Source organism: Heptranchias perlo, chromosome 23 (assembly GCF_035084215.1).
Source record: "Heptranchias perlo isolate sHepPer1 chromosome 23, sHepPer1.hap1, whole genome shotgun sequence".
Classification (NCBI taxonomy): domain Eukaryota; kingdom Metazoa; phylum Chordata; class Chondrichthyes; order Hexanchiformes; family Hexanchidae; genus Heptranchias; species Heptranchias perlo.
In genome coordinates this window covers 4,260,242-4,282,756 of record NC_090347.1, presented here as the reverse complement: position 1 = coordinate 4,282,756, position 22,515 = coordinate 4,260,242, and the positions used below count along the sequence as shown (strand labels likewise).

Here is a 22,515-nt window from a genome sequence, read left to right as displayed (position 1 = left end):
CTTCCGGATGTTTCTGCCTCTCTCTGTGTTTTTTTTCTCTGTTTTTTTTTCCCTGTTTGTTTTTTTATTGAATGTGTATTCGGAGGTTCTGCAGGTAACACCTCTCTGTCTGAACACGGTGATTGCCTTGGCAACGGGCAGTTGCAGAGGCAGTCTGTAAACACCATTTATTATTGTTCAATATGTATAAATGCGTAGGCTTCAAGGAGATCTTGAAACATTTGCCTGAGGAAGGAGAAAATCTCCGAAAGCTTGTGAATTTAAAATAAAATTGCTGGACTATAACTTGGTGTTGTAAAATTGTTTACAATTATAACCATCATGGCATTACACACTTTCACCACACTAGAATTTTATGTATACGTGTAATTATTTATGACAGGTACAGTAATGTAATGATTATATTACTGGACTAACAATACAACAACTTGCATTTATACAGCGCCTTTAACGTGGTAAAATATCCCAAGGTGTTTCACAGGAGCGATTATCAAACAAAATTTGACACCGAGCCACATAAGGAGATATTAGGACAGGTGATTCTCTGGCTACGACTGGATAGATAAGAATGGAAACAGGCAAGGGCAGTGCCACCCAGCTGGACAACAGAGGAGAGGGCGTTGGAGGAGGATGGTGTGAGGCCGAGAGTTCAAATCCCACCCTGGGCAGTTTGAGAATTTTGAATTGAGTTTAAAAAAATCTGGAAATAAAAAGCTGGTCTCTGTAAAAGTGACCGTGAAGCTGTCGGATTGTCGTAAAAACCCAACTGGTTCACGAATGGAAACCTGCCGTCCTTACCCGGTCTGGGCCTATATGTGACTCCAGTCCCACACCAACGTGGCTGACTCTTAACTTCCCTCTGAAGTGGCCTAGCCAAGACACTCAGTTATCACCACCTTTCCAGGGCAACTCGGGGTGGGCAATAAATGCCGGCCTTGCCAGCGACCCCCACATCCCGAGAATGAATAATTATATAAAAACTGTACAAAATGAATTAAGACAAAACTAAAGTTGTACAGTCAGTTTGATTTATTGCAATCACTAAAATCAGAAGTTTGGTCACTTGATTGCACAAACTTGCAGCATAAAATTGAATAAAAAGATTTTTTTAAAAATCACACAGCGAACAAGATTTCCACGATGAACAGGAAGCTGTTTTAAACATTATTTTGTTTGGGAAAAATGTGCAAAAAACAATAACAAACATGACAGTGATCAAGTTAATATGAGAGATATATATATATATATAAAAAACAAGGCCTTCATAAATCATCTCATCAGTGCAATCTTACTTAATCCTCCAACTCCCACTGTTAGACATCTGATATTATTGCTCTTTTACATAAAATACATAAAAACAATAAAAACTTGTCTAATGGAATGAACACATCCACAAACTCAGTGCAGAACTTACACAAAGAGGAACAATTCAAGTTGTTTTGCATGCAGACATTGTGCCAAGTTCTTAATCTGACACAGCCGAACATTCTGGGAGTCTCCTGCCTTGTAGACTCGGTACAGGTGGTAGTGGCCTTTGGCCTGCAGAGCCAGGTCCACTTCCTGAGCCGAGAGCTGCACAAAGTTCTTCTCGGATTTTATGGTGGATTTAACTTCTATGAACGTCTCCGCCTGCCCGTTGTCCGCGGAGGTGAACAGGACCCTGAAGTCGTACGGCAGGCCGCTCTCCCCGTTCTCGTTCGCCCACATCACCTCCCTGGGCCTGTGCCCGCTGTCGCTCTCTTTCCAGTGGTTCAGGAAGGCGTGAACCAGGCGCTCTCCCCACTCTCCGATGGCGGAATTCTCAGCCTTGTCCTCACTGAAGGCGACTGCCTGCGGCTTTTCCATCGCGCCGTGTATCGGCAGCTCTTCCAGCACCTCCTCGTGGGGCTGCTCTTTCGTCCATACCGGGTGGTCAAGAGGAAGGGCCGGACGGGACATGATTGAACTGGCTCCGTTGAAGTTGCTGCCTGCGGTCACTGGCACCGCTGATTGCTGGCTGCTCAGCACACACAGAAAATAACAACATTAAAACAAAGGCTTATCTCTGGTCCTACCACCCACAAGCACTTTAATCTAACAAAGGGTTAAAAGACGTTTCCCCATATATCCGTTCCTTGATCACGGGGGGGCAGAGGAGGGATAGAAGGGGAAAGGAGATAAATTCTCCCCAGGAAATATACTAATCAAATTAAATCAAACTAAAGCTCTTGACTACTCGTGTGGGTACAGTCTAGAACCAGGGGGCATAGTCTCAGGATAAGGGGCCGGCTATTTAAGACTGAGATGAGGAGGGATTTCTTCACTCAGAGGGTTGTGAATCTTTGGAATTCTCTACCCCAGAGGGCTGTGGATGCTCAGTCATTGAATATATTCAAGGCTGAGATCAATAGATTTTTGGACCCTAGGGGAATCAAGGGATATGGGGATCGGGCGGGAAAGTGGAGTTGAGGTCGAAGATCAGCCATGATCTGATTGAATGGGGGAGCAGGCTCGAGGGGCCGAATGGCCTACTCCTGCTCCTATTTCTTATGTTCTTATGTCCATGGGTGTCGGTCATGTTCTGATATCCCACCCGAGTGGCCATTCTCCATGGTGACCTTTGACAGCAGGTAATGTCAGGCTATTCATCTGCAGAGTGCATCATACCTAAGCCCAATCCTGCCCTCCCCGGCTCTCAAACAGCCACTACAGTAACCTGCGTCTGAACCCTCTCTCTAACCCCAGGGACGCTGAGCTGATTGGAGCAGGGCGAATGCAGATCATCTAACTCAGCACACATCAAAGCTGGAACCCAACATCTTCCTGGTCTGAAAGAGACGAGCTGGTGTCCTTGATCTCTCATGTGGTCAACTATCAATCTCAGTGGTGGAGAGGTGTGCTGAGCAAAGATAACTGTTTCCCCAGAGAAAGAGAGAGACATAAATGGACAGAGACAGCGAGGCAGACAGAGACAGCGAGGCAGACAGAGACAGCGAGGCAGACAGAGACAGCGAGGCAGACAGAGATAGCAAGGCAGAGATAGCGAGGCAGACAGAGATAGCAAGGCAGAGATAGCGAGGCAGACAGAGATAGCAAGGCAGAGATAGCGAGGCAGACAGAGATAGCAAGGCAGAGATAGCGAGGCAGACAGAGATAGCGAGGCAGAGATAGCGAGGCAGACAGAGAGATAGCAAGGCAGAGATAGCGAGGCAGACAGAGATGGACAAAGACAGATAGAGATAAAGACAGAGATAGAGAGAGATAAAGACAGAGAGATAGCGATAGAGATAAAGACAAAGACAGACGTAGAGAGAAAGAGTCAGAGACCCCTGTAATGCAATGGGCTCGAACATACTTCCGTAACTGATAAAAAGCAGGTGGATTGCTCTAGACTAGCGATGAAGTTTGAGTGTAATTATCTGCGCTCTCAGCTGGGGAGTACGAGTGTATAAATACTGATGTTTAATAACGGTTAATACAAGGGATTGGTGATGCAGCAACTTTACAATGTCCTTTCATCTCCATCACTGCCTCAGCTCCAGCCTTGATGGCTGGGATGTCAGTGAGAAACTCCAAGCAGTGACCAGCAGCACCAATTGCCCCCCTCTCCTCAGGAGGGAAAAATGGAAAGAGAGAATCATTAAATTTGCTCCTGTGTATCTCTTGAGCATCAGGTGAGAGCAGCCCTGTTACAGGCTCGGGTCAAGGCCCTTTCCTCCTGCACGGTCGGTGTGTAGAGACCGGCTGAAGCCTTCGCTCATTGATTGTACTTTGCTTTTCTGTCTCTTCCCCCCTCCAATGAAGTGAGCAGGTTTGAAGGGTTTTTATAAATTAAATAGGGAGAAACTGTTTCCAGTGGCAGGAGGGTCGGTAACCGGAGGACACAGATTTATGGCAATCGGCAAAAGAACCAGAAGGGGAGATGAGGAGAAATTTTTTTACGCAGCGAGTTGTTATGATCTGGAATGCACTGCCTGAAAGGGCGGTGGAAGCAGATTCAATAATAACTTTCAAAAGGGAATTGGATAAATACTTGAAATGGAAAAAAATGTACAGGGCCATGGGGAAAGAGCAGGGGAATGGGACTAATTGGCTAGCTCTTTCAAAGAGCCAGCACAGGCACGATGGGCCAAATGGCCTCTTTCTGTGCTGTAACATTCTATGATTTAGAGGCCAGACCTCTGTCAATTGCACCCTTCATTTTGCTTCTGTGAGCAGGCCTGGGAGAGATAGACAATCCCTCTCTCTGTGGGGCAGGGATTACCAGTATGGCCAAGAGCAGAAATACTCCTACACGGACAGACAGTAGCACAAATCCTTCTCCTACCAAACTGTGGCGTGTTCTGTTCTTCTGACGGTTGCTCCTGGTGTCACACTGGTATGGACATTGCCCGCTGCAGAGGGATGGTCCAGGGTTTGGTTTGCTATCGACTGAGGGCAAACAGGCTCCAGCTGATCCGAGGCCATCTTCTGTTCGGAGGTCATCGATTGATCAGCGTGTACTGGAGAGGGGAAACCAAAAACACGTGAATACGTTTCAAACACCTGAAACTTCCACTCTGATTTAAAGACCTAACCATAAGAGACAAAGGCTGGCAGGTATTCTTCATTAACGCAAGAGTTTGGGCCCTGAGTTTCAATTTTATTTTATTCGTAGGCTTTGGAAGAAATTTATTCCTGGGGGAAAAAAATCTGCAGTCACAAATTTGGTTTCTGCTTTCCAGATTTTCATCTAGTCTTTGAGGAATTTTAATCAAAATTTATGCTTCCAGAAGTACCCTAATTGTTGTTGCGCATAAGCTCAAGGGCCACAAGAAATAATTAACTGGGACTGATGTCTGCTTTGATTTCCAAAACATCTGCTCCAAGTTGTTTTAGTCTTAAGAAACAATTTTCATATTTAGTCTCATCTCTTCTCAATTTATTATTTTATTTTAACGCTTTGTAAGAAATTTAGTTCTAGTTTTTATTTACCGGTGAAAATATAATGGGGCAGATTTTATGAATGTGCTCCCGGTGGGGAGACTTGCCCATTGGCAGCACGTATCGGAAATCACAGACGTGAAATATGCGATATCCCGATAAACACTGTCGGCAGGTGATGCTCTGCACATTCAGAAAATCAACTATTTCCCTGCTGATTTTACTTGATGAAAGGAACACTATATCTTGGTGTCAGAGTGTTATGGCTGGAGGGAGGACATAAAAAAGGGGGGAATGGAGAGCAAATAATAAAACTGTTTATTTACCTGTGGCTGAAGGCCGGCCCTGACTGTTCTGTCGTTCCAGCTGCTGAGTCGGGGCCCCACTGGGCTTGGTGCTTGTGCTCAGGGTCCTACTTTGGTCACCTAGATGAAAGAAAAACTTTATTTATTAACAAGAACCACCACTTGAGTTCAAAACATCCAGATGATAAAAAAACATTAACAGCTGGTTGCACTGAAACACACACACACACACACACACACACGGGCACACACACACGGGCACACACACACACACACACATAAGGGCACACACACACGCGCACACACACGGGCACACACACACACACACACATAAGGGCACACACACACGGGCACACACACACACACACACGGGCACACACACACACACACACACACACACAAGGGCACACACACACACACGCTGGTGGACAGGGGATAATCCCCTGAGCTGGGGTATGGGGAATACTCGCTACAGATAATGAATGGGGTTTAATTTTCCCTATCACACTGCTCCCAAGTTAGTTATTACATTAGAGGAATCATGAAGAAGTTTAGGAGAACATCCCATGGAATTTGAAGTTCTGTCTAGCTTGCTGTTCCCTTTACAGCAGTACTTCATTGGCTGTAAAGAACTTTGGAACATCCAAGGCGCTACATAAATGCTAGTCTTCCTTTTGATGGGCCGTCCCATTAAAGGTTTTGAAAGGAGAACAAAACTGCATTTATACAGCAGCTTATCACATTCTCAGGACATTCCAAAGCACCTCACATCTAATGAACTACCCCTGTGCTCAATGTTACTATGTAGGCAACGGCTAGTTTACAATAAGGGTTCATTTCTCAGCATCGTTTATAAATAAAAAAACTTTTTTTTTGTAAAAAGCTGAATAGAGCCCAAAAATAACAGTTCTTTATTTTTTTAAAAATTGCAACTATCGGATCAATCAGGAATTGCAAAATTGGAAATGTATCCAATCAGAGTATTTGCGTTTTGTCAGCACATTGAGTTATCTACGTTAGGGTGACCAGAGACACAGAGCAGGAATAATTCTAACTGTAACACCGCAGACTGAATGGTCGGAGAGAATATTCCCTACCATAATGTACTCGCACACTTCTGGATCTCTGCAGTTTTTGTTGAACAGTGGTTTGGACCAGGCCTCATTACTTCAAGAGAAAAGTAATGATGCAGCTTAAGGGACGGGTTAATGACAATGTGGAACAGAGCTGAGCTTTCCAATGTGGGTCAGTTCCAGATTTATCTAAAGGGGAAACAGTGAAACAAGGAAAGAAAAAGAAAGCCGATGGGAAAATGTGAACCGTGGGGTAGTCCCGCATCATAGTGGGTACAGCACAGGAGACGGCCAATTAGTCCCATTCCCCTGCTCTTTCCTCATCTCCCCCTCTGGCTCTTTTGCCAATCTCCTTAAATCTGTGTCCTCCGGTTACCGACCCTCCTGCCACTGGAAACAGTTTCTCCTTATTGACTCTTATCAAAACCGTTCATGATCTTGAACACCTCTAGCGATATATATTAATATATATAAATCAGTATAGCTCCAAGCAGCTGGTGATAGAGGGACAATGGGAACCGAGCAGATTCTGGTCTGCTCAGAGTAATGATACATGGTACATGGGGGGCGGGGTTGGGGAGAGAATAAAAGAAGCCGCAGCGGGTGTGTTTGGTGCTGATGGCAGTGCCCGTTCCTGCGTCTTCATAACCCAAGACTCACCGGCCACTGAAGGAGGATGTTGGTAATCTGACGGCAGGTTATCGGCAGAGCCTGAAGGGGGAGCAGGAGGAGGCCACATTCTCATGGCAGCTTCTGCAGCTTTGCCTGGGAAAAAAAACAAACAATCGTCAGCAATGTAATAACGACTCTCCCTGCCCCCCCCCTCGCCCGCCCCGGCAACCTCAAAGAAACCGTCAAAATTATTTACAGTCTCACAAAGCTGTACAAACTCTGGTTAACTTTGCTTTACAGAATAGATGACAGTGAGGACTGTGGAGTTAGCACCTCACCTTAAAGGTAGCTCAAAGCACTGATAAACTAATGAACCCGAACCGCTGAGTGGAGACTGTACCGGGGGCAAACCAGCGATGCCCGGCTCCAAGTGCAACTGGAGAGCCCGGCCCCGGGCCGGGGTCAGGGAAGTCCGAGGGGGTGAAAACACTCAACGGGAAGATGCAGATTAGTCTGCTCATTGGGCAGAATTTAATCTCTTCACGAGAGATCATTACTTGTGCGCTGGAGCAGAGATTCCACCCTTAACCTCAGTGTATTCTGTAATAAACCCTGTGCATTAGCCACTTATACCCGCCCGCCTGCACACTGCTGCTTTCGCAAGTTCAAGGTCAGCCACCTTTAAACGCTCCCTGCCGGCTGCCCTTCGGGTAAATGCGTTATATTGGGCCCCGCTGAGCAAAAATGTTTCAGGTCCTCGATCCTGGGCAGGCTGGGATGGGACAGCCCTGCTGGATAGCGTGCACAGTGTGTGTGGTGAGAGTGAGAGAGAGAGAGAGAGAAAAGGGGTATTACAATCTCGAGGTTCACATATCGAGATTGGCCGATTGGGTGAAGCACGACAGAGCTGTTGGCATCTCGGGGGTGGGGGGGCAAGACAGGGGTAAAAAGGGGGAAACAGGGGGTCTCCTCTTGCCAAACGCTGTCGTCATCTGCAGCCCCTAATTCTGAGCAAAGTGGGTAAGCAAAGTTACTCTGCCTTCTCTCTCTTTACAGATGCTGACTGACCTGCTGTGTATTTCCAGCAGTTTCTGTTTTTAGTTCCGATTTCCAGTGTTTGCTGTTTATTATACTCAGCAAAGGTGCCAGATACAGTGCCTCATAATATGGAATTTTACAACACCAAGTTATAGTCCAACAAATTTATTTTAAATTCCACAAGCTTTCGGAGGCTTCCTCCTTCCTCAGGTGAATTTCCACACCATTCACCTGAGGAAGGAGGAAGCCTCCGAAAGCTTGTGGAATTTAAAATAAATTTGTTGGACTATAACTTGGTGTTGTAAAATTGTTTACAATTGTCAACCCCAGTCCATCACCGGCATCTCCACATCATAATACGGAGCGTGGGATCAGGCAGGATTCGTAACATCTTCAGGGTGGCGTCAGATATCCCACCGGGTTTAAACCAGGAAATGTATCAGTAAAATACTCAACGTGTTTTCAAGCAGCACTCGCTCTCCCCAGCGTTCAATCTATTTGATTACTGCCTCAATAATTATCAAGAACAGTAATATGTTAAAATAAACAGCTGGTTTATAACAGCTGGACTTATAACAACACACTTGGGAATGAAGCAAGAGCAGAAAATGTCAGAAATACACATCAGGTCGGTCAGCATCTCCAATGATAGAGAAGGGTTAATGTTTCTGTGCTCTGTCAAAGGTTACACACTCAAGACATTAACCAGTCATTTCTCTTCACAGATGCTGATTGACCTGTTGTTTTGTTTCCATCGTTTTCCATTTATGTTTCGGATTTCTAGCATTTTCAGTTTTTTAGAATCATACAATGATACAGCTCAGGAGGCGGCCATTCGGCCCATCGTGCCTGTGCCAGCTCTTTGAAAGAGCTATCCAATTAGTCCCACTCCCCCTGCTCTTTTCCCATAGCTCTGCTAATTTTTCCTTTTCAAGTATTTATCCAATTCCTTTTTGAAAGTTACTATTGAATCTGCTTCCACCAGTGCATTCCAGATCATAACATTTTAAAAATTCTATTTCTGTTCATTTTTTAAAATTTACATTCAGGATTGAGATGACAATAAACCATCTGAATTTCAATCTCACCGTTTAGAACAGTGAGACCCTTCACTCCCATTACTCTGTACAAAAAAGTTACTGAACACACAGTCTAAAGCAGGGTATTGTACTCATTTTTGCCTTTCAACCATGCAAGCAAAGGTATTTCTTACTGGATGTGCCATCGGGGACACCATGAAGAGATGATTTAGGAGGCCAGCTTGCTAGGGTCCTCTCCCCATCATTGTTGCTGTCTTTGTTCTCCTGGTTTTCATTACCGTTTTTTTCATTTTGGTCTTGTATTCGCATAGCTGCTTTATATATATTAAAAAAAAGAAAAATTAGAGAACACTGTCACACAATATATGTAGTTTGTGATTTTTCTTTTAAACCTCACCCTCTATAGTGCCGCAAATAACTTCTGGCCATACATCCAAAACTCTGCTGCCCGCATCCTAACTCGCACCGAGTCCTGTTCTCCCATCCCCCCTGTGCTCGCTGACCTACATTGGCTCCCGGTCCGGGAACGCCTCGATTTTAAAATTCTCATCCTTGTTTTCAAATCCCTCCATGGCCCTCGCCCCCTCTCCCTATCTCTGTAACCTCCTCCAGCCCCACAACCCTCCCAGATCTCTGCACTCCTCCAATTCTGGCCTCTTGTACATCCCCGATTTTAAATCGCTCCACCATTGGCGGCCGTGCCTTCAGCTGCCTGGGCCCTAAGCTCTGGAATTCCCTCCCTAAACCTCTCCGCCTCTCTCTCTCCTCCTTTAAGACTCTCCTTAAAACCTACCTCTTTGACCAAGCTTTTGGTCACCTGTCCTAATATCTCCTTATGTGGCTCGGTTTCAGATTTTGTTTGATAAATTCCTGTGAAGCGCCTTGGGAGATTTTACTATGTTAAAGGCGCTATATAAATGCAAGTTGTTGTTGTTGTAAATGGTGCGAAAGTAGTTCTGGGCAACTCTCTCCGTAGCCTGGCCGGGGAGCTCTCCGCTTGGTAAAGTAAAGAGACACAAGCATCGTGCGGCTCGATCAGTGATAAGGAAGAACTCTCCACTCCCCTGTGACCGACTACACCTCTGGGTAAATCTAAACCAGCCCATGTAACACTGCTGCACCAAAAACCTGGCACGACAGAGTGGGAAACATGTTCACACGCGTGATTCTCATGTGTTTAATTCCAGATCTCTGATGCCACAAGCAGACAGCAATTAGAAGCAAAGTGCTACCCTCACCGCCCCCCTCCCTCCCCCAGGGAGGAGTGACGAGAATCATACCCTGGGAGTTGGAGTCACATACCTCCTAGCAACGGCTGCATGATGCAAGAACACGTCTTAAAAGGAGCAAATCTCACCCCCCCACCCCCGCAAGACTCATTAGTAGGTTCAGCCACATTTGCTGGGCAAGCTGCCATTATCAGGTGTATAAAAACAGTTCCTAAAAGCAAATTCATACTGTGCTAGTCTGCCGGCTCTCGATGTGCAGCTCCCATCAACACCACAGTGAACCTGTGAGATCGGCTAAAGGTGAAGGCAGAGACGACAGAGTTTAAAAAAAACAACTGAGGTCTTAAAAATAACAAACTTGCATTTATATAGCGCCTTAATGCAGGAAAGGTGTTTCACAGGGGCGTAGTCAGATAAAATTGACACCGAGCCAAAGATTTGGATTTGGTCCAGAAGTAAGGCCACTGCTGCCTTGGTCTTGTCTTACAGTTAACGGAAGCTGTTTTCACTGTATGGAACTGAAGAGATTACCTGCGACACACTGGGCTGCTCTGAAACTCAATGCGCATTGATCGTTGTGGGTGTTTTAACTGTTGACCCCTTGCTGTTGTGATACGGTCAGATTCTACTACAGGGCAAATACTTTGTGACACATCGACGATAAAACTTCACTTCAGACCGATACCGCAGATTGTCGCTCGGCCTGAAGCGCAGGCAGCAGCTGGACATTCGGACATCTCCTCCGTTACCTGGAAACTGAGGGGGATCTGGTCTCGTCTCCAAGGCTCTGGGTACTTCCCACTTCTCCTCATCTTCTGGCAGCTCTGCAACGCCCTCCTTCTTCAGAAACTTAGTCAGCGTGGCTGTATCCTGGGAACAGGAGGAGAGGTTTTAAAAAAAATATAAAGGCAAATCGTCACAAGTGCTGCTGTTCAAAGAGCAAGTGGCCCCCCGAGCAGCCGTGTGCTAGTTTTCGATGGAGTGCACGAGGGATTTTGATACAATTGCCGTTATCTGGTTCAGCGCGACAATTTGTCAACACCTGGATCAGGCTGTACCACGACTGGTCTGTTCTATAAGAGAGACCTCCTATTAGAACAAGGACTTGCCAGTCAGGGACCAAAAATCCCCCATCCCCATCCATGCAGGATTTCCACTCCTTTGTCCCACCATTCCTCACTGGACCAAGACTCCTCTCGCTGACCAACCCCCATTATAATGGTCCTGCAGAGAACAAAAAATATTCCTGATGAAAGGTCAGCGACCTGAAATATTAACTCCGTTCCTCTCTCAATCCACAGGTGCTGCCTGACCTGCTGAGTGTTTCCAGCATTTTCTGCTTTTTATTTCAGATTTCCAACATCCGCAGTATTTTGCTTTTGTTACAAAAATATTCCTGTTTGACCGAGCTCAATGATTCCATCACTAGAGAAACCACGTTGATCATTTGCACAACCGTGACCTCTTCCCACCAGTCAAGGGATCACTTGAAATGGAGAGAAATGAAGAGATGTTTATTTAAAACAATTAGCGGACTTCCGTGTTACCCTCAGGATGGCAGGGAAGTTTTTAGCTGCATGCCTTTCGCATTGTGCTCCTGGAGCTTCTGTTTAAATACTGTAGCTGAGCTGGACCAAATGTCCAGCTAGTAGGAATCCCGATTCCAGAATGGCCAACTGTGGCACTATTAGGAGAGATCAGATCCCTAAGTTTTAAAATCTGGACTGTGATGCCTGGAAGAAGATTCAATAATAACTTTCAAAAAGGAATTAGGTAAATACTTGGAAGGGGAAAAATTTGCAGGGCTACGGGGAAAGAGCAGGGGAAGTGGGACTAATTGGATAGCTCTTTCAAAGAGCCGGCACAGGCACGATGGACCGAGTGGCCTCCTGCTGTGCTGTAACATTCTATGATTCTAGATAAATGGAAACAAAACACACAAGTGCTGCATCGGATCAGCTTACCTTGTAAACTCTTAAGGTTATTCCACACATCTCTTGAACATATGAACAGGAGGAGGCCATTCAGCCCCTCGAGCCTGTTCCGCCATTCAATGAGATCATGCCTGATTTGTGACCAAACTCCATATACCCGCCTTAGCCCCATATCCTTAGATATTTGTTAACCTAAGGTATTATCAATCTCAGATTTAAAATTAACAGTTGAGCTGGCATCAACTGCCATTTGCGGAAGAGAGTTCCAAACTTCTACCACCCTCTGTGTGTAGAAGTGTTTCCGAACTTCACTCCTGAAAGTCCTGGCTCTAATTTTTAGGCTACGTCCCCTAGTCCCCAACCAGCGGAAATAGTTTCTTTCTCTCTACCCTACCAGTTCTCCTTAATATCTTGAAAACTTCGATCAAATCACCCCCTAATCTTCTAAATTCCAGGGAATAAAACCCTAGTTTGTGTTATCTCTCCTTGTAATTTAATCCTTGAAGTCCGGGTATCGTTCTAGTAAACCTACGCTGCACTCCCTCCAAGGCCAATATGTCCTTCCTAAGGGTGCAGTGCCCAGAACTGCTCACAGTACTCCAGGTGTGGTCTAACCAGGGCTTAGTATAGCTGTAGTATAACTTCTACCCCCTTGTATTTTAGTCCTCTAGATATAAAGGCCAGCATTCCATTAGCCTTTTTGATTATTTTCTGTACCTGTCCATGACATTTTAATGATCTATGTACATGGACCCCTAAGTCTCTTTGGATCTCCACTGTTTCGAGCTTTTCACCATTTAGAAAGAACTATGATCTATTTTTTTTAGGTCCAAAGTGGATGACCTCACACTTGCCTACATTGAAATCCATTTGCCACAGTTTTGCCCATTCAGTCTATTAATCTATTTAATCTATTAATATCTCTCTGTAATTTTATGCTTTCATCTACACTGCTTACAGTGCTACCTATCTATGTGACGTTGGCAAACTTGGATATGTGGCTCTCTATCCGTTAGTTAATAAATACAGTGAATAGTGGGACACCACTAGTCACATCCTGCCAATTTGAGTACCTGCCCATTATCCCTACTCTCTGTCTCCTGCCGCTCAGCCAATTTCCTAACCAGGTCAATAATTTGCCCTCAATTCCATGAGCTTCAGTTTTAGTTAACAGTCTCTTCTGAGGGACTTCATCGAATGCCTTCTGGAAGTCCATATAAACAACATCCATAGACAGTCCCCGGTCCACTACTTTAGCCATCTCTTCAAAAAAATTCAGTCAGGTTCGTCAGGCATGACCTACCCTGTACAAATCCATGCTGGCTTTCTCTGATCAGCTGAAAATTTTCAAGGTGTCCAGTCTCTCTATTGTTAATTAGAGACTCTAGTAATTTCTCACCAGATGTTAGGGAATTATAGAACCAGTTAGCCTGAGTAGAGAATAATTACCTCAAGGAAAGAGAGGAGGCTCTGAAGGAAGTGGTCAAGTTCCTTTTCGAGCTCTTTGCTCCCAGCACTAAATAACTTCACAAGCTCCCTAGAAAGACAAAGAGATTAAAAATTACACATTTCACGTCCCACGGTTCTTTTTAATTATCCACAAACTGCGGAGTGAGGTCACTTCAACAGTTTGCGGGGTCATAGGTCGCCCCGGCTGCATCGCTCTCCTTTTCATTGGGACGTCCCAACTCTATTCACCTAATAGATGGAATCAGCCAACTGAGTGGGACCCTCTCTTGCAAGGGCAGGCTGACATTCCCGGTGCCGGTACTGAGGGAGTGCTGCACTGTCGGAGGTGCCGTCTTTCGATGGGATGTTAAACCGAGGCCCCGCCAGCCCTCTCTGGTGGATGGAAATGATCTCAGGCCACTATTTCGAGGAAGAGCAGGGGAGTTCTCCCCGGTGTCCTGGGCCAATATTTATTCCTCAACCAACATCACTAAATCAGATTATCTTATTGCATTATCACATTGCTGTTTGTGGGATCTTGCTGTGCGCAAATTGGCTGCCATGTTTCCCTACATTACAACAGTGACTACACTTCAAAAAGTACTTCATTGGCTGTGAAATTCTTTGGGACGTCCTGAGGTCGTGAAAGGGGCTATATAAATTCAAGTCTTTCTTTTTACTCTACTTTTCACAAAGGGATGGTTCCAATTGTTTAAATTAATGTGTTGTCCCTTGAATCCAGAGTATAATTTACAGCCAAAGTGTAATCCAAAATTCCTTTTTGTTAATGGGGGGGATGACTGTTTACCTGCAGATATCTGTGTGTGAAGTGATGTGATCCTTCTGGATAAAGAAATGCTTCCTGTCCTTCAAGTGACAAACGATGTCCTCGTTCTCAAACACAGAGTTTTCATTCGGTAAAGTTAATTGATAATGCAGATACAGCTTACCAACCTGGGGGGGGGGGGGGGGAAACAGTTCAAAAAAAGGAAAGTTGTAAACTTCAGCCTCATTTCTCAACTCCACCTCCCCATTTCACAACAACAGTAAGTGTCTTAGGAACATAGGAACAGGTGTAGGCCATTCAGCCCCTCGAGCCTGTACCATCATTCAATTGGATCATGGATGATCTTGCTCTCCACCCACGGGATAGTCTTATTAACAAGCCCTCGTTCTCCAAACGCTCACCAATCATTGAGCTCACCACGAGGAACAATAGTATCGAAGAATGGAACGTTTTCCATTTTGGGCATCCGGTGACTGTATCAGGACAGGTCAGGTGAGACGTAGAGTCAAGTTTCCCCAACTCTGTCCCAAGAAAGAGCCAAAATTTCCTCTGCACTAGATGTAACAACAGAGTAATCATATTTATGATTTCAGTACACTTAACACACAAAGGAAATCTTCCAATGGTGTCTCAGCTTCAATCTCAGATGATCACTCTCTTATTCCACAACATTTCTCACAGTTACTGCTCTGTGGCCTCTCCAAGTCAGATACTCATTTTAGTGCTGAATTATAAACAGTTTTCTTCCTTCTGCCAATTTTTTCCCCTCCCTTTCCTAAAAACTTGGTGGGTGCACGTGAGCCCCGGACAGTGAACAGTCCCAGGCGATTAATTATGGGAGGGGGGTGAATTCATAACTGTCCTCTCCTGATGCTCACTTCCAGCAGGGGACAGCTGATTAACGATCGGGAGCAAAGGCTTTGGGTGATTTCTTTTCCTCCTCCCTAACCATAAGCGTGAGGTGGTGCGTTTTGGTAGGAAGAATAAGGAAGCCGCGTACTGCTCGGATAATGAGTCTAAACGGGGTAGAGGAGCAGAGGGATCTCGGGGTACAGATACACAAATCACCAAAAGTAGCGACGCAGGTTAATAAGGCCATAAAATAGGCAAATCAAGCACTATTTCGAGGAAGAGCAGGGGAGTTCTCCCCGGTGTCCTGGCCAATATTTATCCCTCAACCAACGTCACTAAAACAAATTTTCTGGTCATTATCACACTGCTGTTTGTGGGATCTTGCTGTGCGCAAATTGACTGCCACGTTTCCCTACGTTACAACAGTGACTACAGTTCAAAAGTACTTCATTGGCTGTGAAGTGCTTTGGGACGTCCTGAGGTTGTGAAAGGGGCTATATAAATTCAAGTCTTTCTTTCTTTTTACTCTACTTTTCACAAAGGGATGGTTCAAATTGTTTAAGTTTAAAGCATTGTCCCTTGAATCCAGAGTGGCTCATTTCTAGAGGGATAGAACTGAAAAGCAGAGACGTTATGTTAAACTTGTATAGAACCTTGGTTAGACCACACTTGGAGCACTGTGCACAGTTCCGGTCTCCATATTATAGAAAGGATAGAGAGGCACTGGAGAAAGTGCAAAAAAGATTCACAAGGATGATACCAAAACTGAGAGGATATACTTATCAGGAAAGACTGAACAGGCTGGGGCTCTTTCTTTCAGAATAGAGAAGGCCGAGGGGTGACCTGATAGAGGTCTTTAAGATAATGAAAGGATTTGATAAGGTAGACGTGGAGATGTTTCCACTTGTGGGGAGAGTTCAAATCTAGAGGTCATAAATATAAAATAGTCACTAATAAATCCAATAGGGAATTCCGGAGAAACTTCTTCACCCAGAGAGTGGTGAGAATGTGGAACTCACTCCCACAAGGAGTGGTTGAGGCGAATAGATGCATTTAAGGGGAAGCTGGATAAACACATGAGGGAGAAAGGAATAGAAGGATATGCTGATAGGGTGAGATGAAGTAGGGAGGGAGGAGGCTCGTGTGGAGCATAAACACCAGCATGGACCAGTTGGGCCGAATGGCCTGTTTCTGTGCTGTAGTTTCGATTTAATTCGATGGAACCTGAGGCCAATTGTAGGGCCCCTACCATTAGGTAACCGAGCAGGGATCAGGGATCAAACCTGGAACTTCCTTAATAAATTCCTGGAGTCATAGGGGAGCAATACATAATCTCTAAACCCCAGGAGCAGGTATGGTCACCATTCCTCCCCCTCTCTCACGGTCCCCAGCAGAAGCCAATATCGCACTTTGGCAGAAGTTGGGCACCTCAGCAAATTCTAATGACTTCAAAAATGTAAAGCTGAGCAAATCTCTAACCACATTTGTAATCCTATAAAACTAAACTAGGTGATGAAAGTGTGTTCCCAGCCATTTCCACCTCCAATAGACTTTACATACGATGGAAAGGAAACACAACACACTTTGCCTCAAAGTCAGAGGCTGTTTCCCCCGCTGGACAGTCTAGAACTAGGGGAACACAGTCTCAGGATAAGGGGTCGGACATTTAAGACTGAGATGAGGAGGAATTTCTTCACTCAGAGGGTTGTGAATCTTTGGAATTCTCTACCCCAGAGGGCTGTGGATGCTCAGTCGTTGAGTATATTCAAGGCTGAGATCGCTAGATTTTTGGACTCTAGGGGAATCAAGGGATATGGGGATTGGGTGGGAAAGTGGAGTTGAGGTCGAAGATCAGCCATGATCTGATTGAATGGCGGAGCAGGCTCGAGGGGCTTTAAGGCCAACTCCTGCTCCTATTTCTTATGTTCTTGTACACTGCAGCCATGCAGCTTATATCTGCGATTCTTCTCAATGGAAGACATATTGAGGAAATCTCCTGATGTGTGGTTTTTAGAAGCAATCATTAGGGTGTTTACTTGTCTCTCTGCTCAAATAGTGAGGGATTCAGAATGGATTACCATCTACTGCCATCTAGGGTCAGTATTTAGTCATGTGCAGTCATTTAGCCAGCTGCAGGCTCCTCAGACATAACTCCGCTGTGCTTTCTAAAGTTTTTCCAGCTTCATTCCAGAGACTTTTTTTGGGGTGAAATGGGGAATGTAGCAAAAGACTAGTGGACTTGCACTCTATGGAACTTAACAGTCAAAGGATAAGCATCTAAAGTGAGCCAGGTATAGAATGGGTTAGATGCAATGTGAAGCTCTCCTGCACTGTACAACAAATGCATACCTGGACCCCGATCTCAGGAGGACATTCCCTACTGTTCCAGTGACCATTCCATTCCACAAACCATGGAGGACACCGTCAATTTAATGCTATGGATTCGCACCATCTAGAAACTAGGTTGAGACTGCCCAAACCCGACGTGTGACCTTTAAGCGACTTGGGACATTTTGACTATGTTAAAGGCACTGTATAAATGCAGAGCCTTGTGTTGTTAAAGTTATGAGGAGGAGAAATTTCATCCCATTAACCTACGTTTGAAACAACTCAATAACTCCACCTAATCCTTGTGTATTAACATTTTGTCGACCATCAGCAGAAGCAGACCTCTCACACTGCAGTTCTTCACAACGATAAAAATGATCGAACTTTAGTGACTTTACGATATAGTTCATTGTATTGTTTCAAATGGTCTGGTTGGGTCTGATGGGAAAACCGTACATACAATGAAACTTGTCTAAAAGACCACCTATATCCATAAAGGATAACCAAAGGTATTTATAAATGTTTTTTTCACAACTATATATTCACATCTGCACTAATTTTCAGTCTTTAGACAAAGTCCAGCAGTAGATGTAGTGATGATTTATAATTTCAATAGTTGCAGGTCTATTTGCTCACTTTCCACAGCTATGGAAATCTGATCACTTGAGACCTTACATTTCCCATTATTTACACATAAGCTGCAATAATTCATATTTCTAGAGCACATAAGTGGCAAATGAGCAAGCAGGTTTTGAGAGCCAAACTCAGAGGGTTGTGAATCTTTGGAATTCTCTACCCCAGAGGGCTGTGGATGCTCAGTCATTGAGTATATTCAAGGCTGAGATCGATAGATTTTTGGACTGAATGGGAATCAAGGGATATGGGGATTGGGCGGGAAAGTGGAGTTGAGGTCAAAGATCAGCCATGATCTGATTGAATGGTGGAGCAGGCTCGAGGGGCCGAATGGCCTACTCCTGCTCCTATTTCTTACGTTCTTAAACCATGAGCAGATGGGAAATAATTACATTTACCGCACTAGGAATGTTGCAGAACGATGGATTCATTTTCTGGAAACAATGTCCATCAATGAGTATAGAAGGAAAAGCAATACCAACAGGGGAGTACTCTGTACAAGTGCCAGCTTGGCTCAGGAGGTACCACACCCACCTCAGTCAGGAGGTCGTGGGTTCAAGTCCCACTCCAGGACTTGAACACATACTCCAGGCTGGCACTTTGGTGCAGTACTGAGGGAGTGCTGCACTGTCAGAGGTGCCGTCTTTTGGACAAGACGTTAAACTATAGCCCAATCTGCTTGTTCAGGTGGATGCAAAAGGTGCCATGGCACAGTTCAAAGAGCAGGGAGCTCTCCTGGTGTCTTGGCCAACCTTCACCCCTCTAAAGCAGGTCACTAACTGTGCAGCCATTTCTGTCTCAACGGGTATTGTGAATTTATGAAAGGGGAGGAATTCCCTTGTCAGATTAAGGCACTACAGGTAGACTTTAGCACATTTTTATATCACAACAGATGCAGTTTTAATAAACAGAATATTTACCTGCATAAAGGTCATGGATTTAAGGCATGCGGCAATATTATCGTCCTGTAGTTCTTTATAAACATTGCTGAAGTCATCATGGTGAAAGAACCACCTCTGGATGAATGGAGCTATAGAATGGACAAAGTTTTGCACACGAGGACATGGCCTGGTATTCTCGGTCTGGTCTTTGACAGCAATGCACTCAGAGAGTTGTTTCACCCCACACACGTCAAAAAATAACTTACGGTCTTCCTCATTAAAGAGCATATCTAGTGAAAGAGATGGTTATTTATTACATACAGTGGTTCCAAATACATTTGTTATACTTAAAAGGTCAATAGTCATCCTCCAGTGCACTAGTATTTAAATGCAAGTCTTTCTTACTCTTTCTAAATTTACTTTTTATCTATTTCGATTTTTGTCTCTAGCCCTACTTTCCCGGTGTAAGTGTCAGCCGGGGCTCAGTGAGCAGCACTCTCGCCTCTGAGTCAGAAGGTCGAGGGTTCGAGTCCCACTCCAGAGACTTGAGTACAAAATCCAGGCTGACACTCCCAGTGTCGTACTGAGGGAGTGCTGCACTGTCGGAGGTGCCGTCTTTCAGATGAGATGTTAAACCGAGGCCCCATCTGTCCTCTCAGAGGTAGATGTAAAAGATCCCATGGCTACTACTCTGAAGAGCAAGGGAGTTGTCCCTGGTGTCCTGGGCCAATAGTCATCACTAAAAAAACAGACTAACTGCTCATTAACATTATTGCTGTTTGTGGGATAGAATCATAGAATCATAGAAGTTTACAACATGGAAACAGGCCCTTCGGCCCAACGTGTCCATGTCGCCCAGTTTATACCACTAAGCTAGTCCCAATTGCCTGCACTTGGCCCATATCCCTCTATACCCATCTTACCCATGTAACTGTCCAAATGCTTTTTAAAAGACAAAATTGTACCCGCCTCTACTACTGCCTCTGGCAGCTCGTTCCAGACACTCACCACCCTTTGAGTGAAAAAATTGCCCCTCTGGACCCTTTTGTATCTCTCCCCTCTCACCTTAAATCTGTGCCCCCTCGTTATAGACTCCCCTACCTTTGGGAAAAGATTTTGACTATCTACCTTATCTATGCCCCTCATTATTTTATCGACTTCTGCTGAGCACAGATTGGCTGCTGCGTTTCCTACATGACTACACTTCAAAAGTACTTCATTGGCTGTAAAGCGTTTTGGGGTGTCCTGGGGACGTGAAAGGCTCTGTATAAATGCAAGTTCTTCCTTTCTTTTCTTTGAATTTTCCCCGGAAGGTGCTGAGCTTTGGTTCTGCAGGCCCTCCCGTACCTCGCCCAGATGCCCATTCTTTGGGTGAGCCCAGTCAGTGAGTGCAAACAGGTTATTTGGCCACGGAGGGCACCCCATGCTTTTCTCAGCCGGCCTCCGTGCTTTTCAGCAGATATCACAAGGCAGAAAGTAAAAGCAGAAACCCCGGGCTGGTTTTCTTCCTCTTGCTAGCCCAGTGGTATCAGAGAGCAACTGAATCTCCCCAAATGCAGGGTAAGCTGTGATCAGTCAGTTCAGCCCAGACTAGGGATCAGGCCTGGGTGGGATCTCTAACTGTGTAACTTAGTGTTACATCAAACGCCACATTATTCACTCGGTCATAGGGAGAATTTCTAAAAAAAAAACCTACAGATTCAAAATAATCGTGCAAGTAGTGAGTGAACCTTCTACAAACTCATCTTAGTTCCTGCCCCTTCTCTAAACTCCTCCTTATCCTGCCCAGTGTGGCCTCCACTTGTAAAGCACTCAGAGGTGTTACCTGTAGACAGGGAGCGTTATTTAAATGCCAATTTTGTTGGACCGAGGGATACAGATGTTGCCCAGCAAAGGATACAGCTCAAACCATGTGTGATGGCATCAGAGTCAGGGATGAAAAGCAGGAAATTGAGAGTGGCACCATCGTCTGGTGTTTATACAAGACCTTTCGAGTACTGAACTCGTCACAGTTCAACATCGCTGGCCCAGAGAACGTAGTGTTTGACAAAGGTGTTACCCTAATCCACACAAGGAGACTCAAGCTCTTGTCTCTGTCCACGAGCACTATTCTTTGGATATGTTCTTATTTCCCCTACTCCTACTTTGTAATTCTTTTTAGGGACAAATTTTCTTATCCCAGCTTTACAATGACCCAGAATAAAACGCTAAATGGCCCTGTTTCCAAGTGCAGGTCCCAGACGTAAAAGGGGAAATGACAACCCGCTTTTAGAAACAATGCGTGTATTTGGGGGGGTCGGGGGGGGGGTTGGTGGTGAAGAATTTTGGGGCATTATTAGTTAGGAACGTGTCCCCATTAATGTGGAGAAATGTCTATTTTCAACGCAATGTAACCCCCCGACCCCCTCCCCTTTCAAAATCCCTCCGTGTAAAACGCAACTCCGTGTGACATGACCTGCTCCACACCACCTGTCAGGTTTACTCCCAGACACATCGGATCAGTGAGCATTCCCGCGAACCTCCGCAACCGGAAAAGCATTGCAGCATAGAGACGGGAAGGCAGCAGACACGGAAATATAAAGGAGAGAAAAAGAGACAGGTGTTACCTTGCTTGTTACTGGTCTTGGCTTTTGAGTGATTCCTCACTGCAGCAGGTACGTTGAGCAAACACAGAGAGTGTGGTTTAAAAATCCGCTCCAGGTGCTTATTGTCTGATATCATAGGGGAGCTGGCCAGGGAGACCCATCGATTGTCCTTGGCTGGAAACACCCTTTCATCTTTTATCATCCCTATTCACAACAGGCAAAAAGGGGTTAATAGACGGGACCACTAGTCCTAATGATACTTGTGTTGACACAACAGTAAAGATAAAATCTTGGTGTGAGAGGGTTGTCCTGTGAGGAGAGATTGAGTGGAATGGGCCGATAATCTCTGGAGTTTAGAAGAATGAGAGGTGATCTCATTGAAACATAAGATTCTGATGGGGCTTGACAGGGTAGACGCTGAGAGGCTGCTTCCCCTGGCTGGAGAGTCTAGAACCAGGGGGCATGGTCTCAGGATAGGGGGTCGGCCATTTAAGACTGAGATTAAGAGGGATTTCTTCACTCAGAGGGTCGTGAATCTTTGGAATTCTCTACCCCAGAGGGCTGTGGATGCTCAGTCGTTGAGTATATTCAAGGCTGAGATTGATAGATTTTTGGAGTCTAGGGGAATCAAGGGATATGGGGATCGGGCGGGAAAGTGGAGTTGAGGTCGAAGATCAGCCATGATCTTGTTGAATGACGGAGCAGGCTCGAGGGGCCGAATGGCCTACTCCTGCTCCTATTTCTTATGTTCTTAAAATAATGAAGATGTGGTGGTGCAGCACTCAATAGTTTTAAAGTGTGTGATGGAATGGTGGATTACAAGGCCAATGTCCAGGACGGGCGCCCTGTAGTGAGCTCCTGATCGCA

General features: G+C 45.2%; 1 protein-coding gene across 3 annotated transcripts in view; it reads right to left on the bottom strand.

Annotated features, from left to right (window-relative positions):
- Positions 1–1,011: 1,011 nt before the first annotated feature.
- wu:fj29h11 (uncharacterized) overlaps positions 1,012–22,515 on the bottom strand; it is a 120,199-nt gene continuing 98,695 nt past the window's right edge. For 2 of the 3 annotated variants that reach the window (XM_068003837.1, XM_068003839.1), the window contains 10 exons: positions 21,670–21,852; positions 19,103–19,353; positions 14,391–14,536; positions 13,583–13,670; positions 10,949–11,069; positions 9,144–9,284; positions 6,941–7,045; positions 5,229–5,327; positions 4,307–4,481; positions 1,012–1,996 (listed from right to left, as the gene is read on the bottom strand). In XM_068003837.1, the coding sequence (XP_067859938.1) occupies positions 1,411–1,996; positions 4,307–4,481; positions 5,229–5,327; positions 6,941–7,045; positions 9,144–9,284; positions 10,949–11,069; positions 13,583–13,670; positions 14,391–14,536; positions 19,103–19,353; positions 21,670–21,852 (1,895 nt within the window). In that variant the 3' untranslated portion in view covers positions 1,012–1,410. The remainder of the gene's footprint in view (positions 1,997–4,306; positions 4,482–5,228; positions 5,328–6,940; positions 7,046–9,143; positions 9,285–10,948; positions 11,070–13,582; positions 13,671–14,390; positions 14,537–19,102; positions 19,354–21,669; positions 21,853–22,515) is intronic. The other variant, XM_068003838.1, reaches the window with a different exon arrangement.